We start from the raw sequence: 6214 nt of genomic DNA on the forward strand, positions 1-6214 counted from the left end.
CTCCCCCGGCTGTTAAGGAGGCCAAAGCCGATTTCGATTGCTCGGCGGTCGCCGGGCCGACTCCGGGACTTGGCGCTCCGGGCTCCCGGGGGACGGAAGCTGCGCGGGCGCTACGGAGCTGCTTCGCCAAGTGTGTGTCTGAGATAGTAGAGGGTCACCCAGAGGGGGTAAAAGGGTGCCTTTTTGTTTTGTTTTGTTTTGCCGCCCCCCCGCCGGCCCTATTCGGGAGCAGCGCTGGAAGGGGAGTGGTTCTGGATTGTGGCGCGCGCTGCGCGCCGCGCGGGATTTCGGCACCAACCAAGACCCCCTTAACTGAAGACTTGCCCCCGCCTTTGTGTGCCCCCTCCAGCAGGCCGCCGCGATGCCCCTCAACGTCAGCTTCGCCAACAGGAACTATGACCTCGACTACGACTCGGTGCAGCCTTATTTCTACTGCGACGAGGAAGAGAACTTCTACCAGCAGCAGCAGCAGAGCGAGCTGCAGCCGCCTGCGCCCAGCGAGGATATCTGGAAGAAATTCGAGCTGCTGCCCACCCCGCCCCTGTCCCCGAGCCGCCGCTCCGGGCTCTGCTCGCCCTCGTACGTCACGGTCGCCTCCTTCTCCCCCAGGGGAGACGGCGGCGGCGGCGGCGGCGGCAGCTTCTCCTCGGCGGACCAGCTGGAGATGGTGACCGAGCTTCTGGGAGGAGACATGGTGAACCAGAGCTTCATCTGCGACCCCGACGACGAGACCTTCATCAAAAACATCATCATCCAGGACTGTATGTGGAGCGGCTTCTCGGCCGCCGCCAAGCTCGTCTCGGAGAAGCTGGCCTCTTACCAGGCTGCGCGCAAAGACAGCGGCAGCCCGAGCCCCGCCCGCGGGCACAGCGGCTGCTCCACCTCCAGCTCGTACCTGCAGGACCTGAGCGCCGCCGCCTCCGAGTGCATCGACCCCTCGGTGGTCTTCCCCTACCCGCTCAACGACAGCAGCTCGCCCGAGCCCTGCGCCTCCCCCGACTCCGCCGCCTTCTCGCCGTCCTCGGACTCCCTGCTGTCCTCTGCCGCGTCCTCCCCGCGGGCCAGTCCCGAGCCCCTGGCGCTCCACGAGGAGACACCGCCCACCACCAGCAGCGACTCTGGTAAGCTGGGACCCTCCAGGCCCGTCAGACGGGGCGGCTGGCTGTCTTCCCTATTCTCACTGGCGACCACTTCAGTTAACCCTGCTTTTTCTCTTTTCTGATATTTGGAAAAGAAATGGCAGGCCTGGAAGGGTCTGGGAGCTCATCATCCCCGAAACACTGGGCTTTAGTGTGCCTCCCATCCCTTCCCCTAAGATCGCCCTAGTGGCCAGCCCCCTCCTTTTCCCTCCCTCCCCTTAGGAATTTCATTGGGGTTTTGAAATCTTCTAGCTTATCTCGCAACTCTATCCGCTCCCTCTTACCCCTCTTAAGCATTTTAATTGCCCTGGGGGGGGGGTGGGGGGATCGTGATGAGGTTAAGAGAGGATTGATCTCTTCGAGAGTGAATGAATTACCTCCCGTAACTTCTGAGAAGCTGTTGGAATTTAATGGACTACAGATCAACAAAAATGAAGAGGGGCAGTGGACAGAAACTGGGCAGCCACCCACCTGAGTGCTATAAGCCAGTGAAAGTGCCTTAAAAATGTATGGACTGAGGAGTTGGGATCTTTTCGGCCCCTTTTGAACACTTAAAAGCAAGTCCTTTCCAAAACTGTACTCCTAAAAAACAAACAAACAAACAAAAAACTGTACTCCTTTCTTCCATCCCCCACCCCCTAGGACTTTTGGCAAAGCTGCAAGACTTTTTTTTTTTTTTTTTCCACTTCCAGTAAAATAGGGATTGCTAAAGTCATACCAAAGATTTGCAGCTATCATTTGCAACACCTGAAGGGTTCTTGGTAAAGTCCCTTGCAAAGAGGAGGTGCTTGGGAATGTGCTTTGTTTGGGTGTGTCCAGCACCTCATTAAGTCTTAGGTAAGAATTTGCATCAATGTTGTATCCTGGTAAATTGTAATTTTCTTGTCTGTGCCATAAACCCAGCTGTCATTTTCCTCCCTGAGACTGTCTCTTCATGAGAAGAAGAGCAGAGACGATTGGCTGGTTCTCTGGGGATAACTTTGTGCCAGGGTCCCTTTTTTTTTTTTTTCTGGCCGTGCCGCACAGTGTGTGAATCTCAGTTCCCAAGCCAGGGATGGAACCTGCACCCCCTGCATTGGAAGCATGGAGTCTCAACCCCTGGACTGCCAGGGAAGCCCTCCGGGTCCTTTCTTACCTAATAATGCCTTGTATTTGTGCACAGTATTGATTTAATCTGGTCATTGATTGCTTTAAGGAAACCGTGGCTAACTGGGCGATTGCTTTTTCTTTTCTTACAGAGGAAGAACAAGAGGATGAGGAAGAAATTGATGTTGTTTCTGTGGAAAAGAGGCAGCCCCCTGCCAAAAGGTCAGAATCGGGGTCACCCTCTGCCGGAGGCCACAGCAAACCTCCTCACAGCCCGTTGGTCCTTAAGAGATGCCACGTGTCCACCCATCAGCACAATTATGCAGCGCCCCCCTCCACTAGGAAGGACTGTCCCGCCGCCAAGAGGGCTAAGTTGGACAGTGGCAGGGTCCTGAAACAGATCAGCAACAATCGCAAATGTGCCAGCCCCAGGTCTTCGGACACCGAGGAGAATGACAAGAGGCGGACACACAACGTCTTGGAACGCCAGAGGAGAAACGAGCTGAAACGCAGCTTTTTTGCCCTTCGTGACCAGATCCCGGAGTTAGAAAACAACGAAAAGGCCCCCAAGGTAGTTATCCTTAAAAAAGCCACAGCATACATCCTGTCCGTCCAAGCAGAGGAGCAAAAGCTCATTTCAGAAAAAGACGAGTTGCGGAAGAGGCGAGAACAGTTGAAACTCAAACTTGAACAGCTACGGAACTCTTGCGCATAAATTGACCTATTGGAGGGAGGAACTGGAATGAATCCCTCATGAAATTCTCATTTGTTACTAAGGGAAAGTGAGGAAAAAGATTCCTTCTGACAGAACTCCCTACGTATGAACTTTTTGCATATGCATGATCAACCTCACAACCTTGGCTGGATCTTAAGACTGAAAGGTTTAGCCATAATATAAACTGCCTCAAATGGGACTTTGGGCATAAAAGAACTTTTTTTATGCTTACCATCTTTTTTTTTTTTTCCTTTAACAGATTTGTATTTAAGAATTGTTTTTACGAAATCCTGAACTTTATCCAATTTTCCTTTGTAAATATAGCCATTAAATGTAAATAACTTTAATAAAACCTTTATAGCAGTTATACCATAATTTTTTTATTTAAGTACATTTTCCTTTTTAAAGTTGATTTTTTTCTATTGTTTTTAGAAAAAAATAAAATGCCTGGCAAATATATAATTGAGCCAGATCTTAAGTTGTGAGCGTTTTTGTTTCTTTTCTTTTCTTTTTTTTTTTTTTCTTCCTCATTCTCTTTTCATCAATTACAAATTAACAGAATTTGGCCCTTAAGGGAGTGAGCTTTAGGAAGATGGGATAAGAAGTTATTTAAGAAAGGGTGAGGGCTTTCCTTTGTTCTAATGGGTCTGGGGCCTTAAGGTCTTTAAGTTCTCAGGGTTATAAGATGCTTCCTGGAGATTTGTGATAAGGGCTAGAGTTGATACCTCAAAGAATGAAAGGGCAGTAAGCTGGTGAGAGGGTTAGAGGTAGGCAAAAGGGTTAAAGATAACAGTTAAGAACACAGAGGGGGGTGAGGACTGGGGTTTGGGAGGAACGTGAAGGAAAAACTGGAGTTTCCATGCCATTCCCCAGCTCCATTGCAGTCCAGGGGTCCTGCCCATTGAAACAGTTGATGGGGGGAGAGCAGGGACCAACTTCTGCTGCTTGCCTGCTGCTTGCCTGCTCCTGCCAGGTGCTCTGGGAGCCAAGTTATTAACCCTATTTTACAAACAAGGAAATATAGAAGTTATATAACTTCTCCTCAGCCACACAGTAAAAGGCTGAATCCAGGTCCCATGTTTGTTGAAAAACACGTATCACTTGGCTATCATGCTTTAGCTCATCCTGTGTCTGCAGTACAAGAATGCTTTTGGTTTGGGGCCTGATGAACCGATCCAAGGGGTAACTATTTAAGTGCCAGGCATTTTTCTATGCATTTTCCTTATGATAACTCCCCAGCAACCGTATGAAGGAGGTACTGTTGACTTCCCCATAATAGGGAAACTGAGGCACAGCAAGGCTTATCCATGTGCCCAAGGCCCACTGATAATGAGGGTAGAGCAAGGATTCCAACCCAGGCTTAACCTGTGCTAGACCACCTCTCAGACAAGCCAGTAGCAATAAACTGGCCAGTCACGAGGACAGGAGTCACCCATCAAGTGGAATACGTGACTTAAGTTTCAGCATTTAGGGCTGCTGGGACTCGGTTCCTCTTTTTTCGTTTTGTTGTTTTTGTTTTTATTTTGTTGTTCATTGCTTAATTATTCCTTTCACAATGAGAAACGCACGGCTCATCCACTCCTACCTTAGCCATTTGTTAAATGAAGTTCACCGGTTGCTCCTGGGAAGTGGCCAATATGGAAATGCTACTGTTCGGATCATAAAATAAAACATAGTTACTCTTTGTCGTGTGAGTCTTTATTTTGGAAACAACAAACTCCCCTTCTTCCAACCTCTTTCACACAGGGACATGCATGACACATGCTCATCACTAGAACATGAAAAGGCATTTTTGAATGTTGTTATTATTAATCTGAAGCCTTTGAAAACCCCACGGTCCAAACCAGAAACTAGAACACTGACTACATAGGCAAATGGAAGTTACTATCACTGTTCTAATTATCTCATTGTCTCAGCGTTGGAGTAGATCTTGAGATCCCTGTACTCGCTTAAAGATTTAAATCCACCACGACCCATAAATCAATAAATATTACTGTCTTTGTCTTTGACCCCTAGAATAATTTATTCAAGTCCTTAATGTCTTTTTCTTGATCCTTTATTCTGGATCCTAAATCCTACCCTAATAGCTTCAAGCTGTCACACCCTACATCCTAAATTCAAAGGCGGATACAATCCACAGAAGTTGAGTAGCTCAAAGTGTTACAAAAGTGGGGGCCATCTTAAACGATTCACTCTTTGGCGCTTTGTGGCTGGAGTACAGCCCTGGAGTGACTCACCTGGGAACAGGGAAGGTGTTAGTTTGAATCACGCAGTCCGGGCAAGCCTGAGGAATAGGAGAGAGTGTTCCTCACTAGAAAAACAACTCCCCGTTCCAAATTATCAGGAAACAACTTTCGGGATGCAGAGCTTGGCTGTGGAGATGAAAGGGAACCACGCCAACTACCTATCAGGCCCTCTTTTAGCTTTAGGAAGCCAGGGAATGTTCTGAAAACAGAATAGATGCCAGCTTCTTTCCAGAAAATCAGGCTGACCTTGACCTCAACACAAATTGGCCCTCATAGCCAATCCAGAGAGTCCCCAGGGTTTATGCCATTGTGTAATCTATTCTGTAGATAACAATGATCAAGAATTGGAGATGGAGGGGCGGAGCTTATGATTTGTTCAGGAATATACAGGAAGGAATAAGTTAATATTAACTGTGCGTTTTACCCAGGAGACTGTCCAGGAATTAATGCCTTCCCCAGGGGATTCCCGGAGTGGTTTTGTTTAGGGATGGAATGTATAAAGAGGAAGGAAGTGTTACTTTATGCTGCCATTTGGAAGCAACAAAGGAGATTCACATTATAAAAACAATCAATCAAATTTTTAAATGCACGAAGTTCTCACGACCCCAGCTTCATAAGTCGGTTACTCACAGCTAGGATGTGTAAGTAGAGTTCTCTGCTGGTCTTTAAGACAAAGCTTGGTAAAGATGACCAAACAATTGTGTTAGGGGGTTTTCTGCGGCTTGATTGCAATAGCTGATGAGAATTTGTTAGTATACACGCTAAGGGCCTCTGAAACATTTCTTCCCAGCAATGCATTCCCTTAGGTTAAAAGAGGCTGAAGGGTGTCCCCTGATACTATCTATAAATGCACTAGTAGCTTTACAAGTTTCCTCTTTTAAGGTTATAGACCATTACACACCTATTTCAAAGGAGGAGTGTAGACACAAGCCAATAGGATAAGAACAGGGGCCTGTTTTAAAAAAAAAAAAAAAGACTAAAAAGACTACCACCCACCACGAAAGCTGTAGCAATAACCTTTCTCTAGT

General features: G+C 47.6%; 1 protein-coding gene across 2 annotated transcripts in view; it reads left to right on the forward strand.

Annotated features, from left to right (window-relative positions):
* The window catches only part of MYC (MYC proto-oncogene, bHLH transcription factor), a 5173-nt gene extending 1763 nt beyond the window's left edge, over positions 1-3410 (forward strand). The window contains exons 2-3 of one of the 2 annotated variants that reach the window (XM_007456064.1): positions 353-1121; positions 2378-3410. In XM_007456064.1, the coding sequence (XP_007456126.1) occupies positions 362-1121; positions 2378-2940 (1323 nt within the window). In that variant the 5' untranslated portion in view covers positions 353-361 and the 3' untranslated portion in view covers positions 2941-3410. Of the gene's footprint in view, positions 1-349; positions 1122-2377 lie in introns of both variants that reach the window. The other variant, XM_007456065.1, reaches the window with a different exon arrangement.
* The last annotated feature ends 2804 nt before the right edge of the window (positions 3411-6214 follow it).

Source organism: Lipotes vexillifer, unplaced genomic scaffold (genome assembly GCF_000442215.2).
Source record: "Lipotes vexillifer unplaced genomic scaffold, Lipotes_vexillifer_v1.1 scaffold84, whole genome shotgun sequence".
Lineage (NCBI taxonomy): Eukaryota > Metazoa > Chordata > Mammalia > Artiodactyla > Lipotidae > Lipotes > Lipotes vexillifer.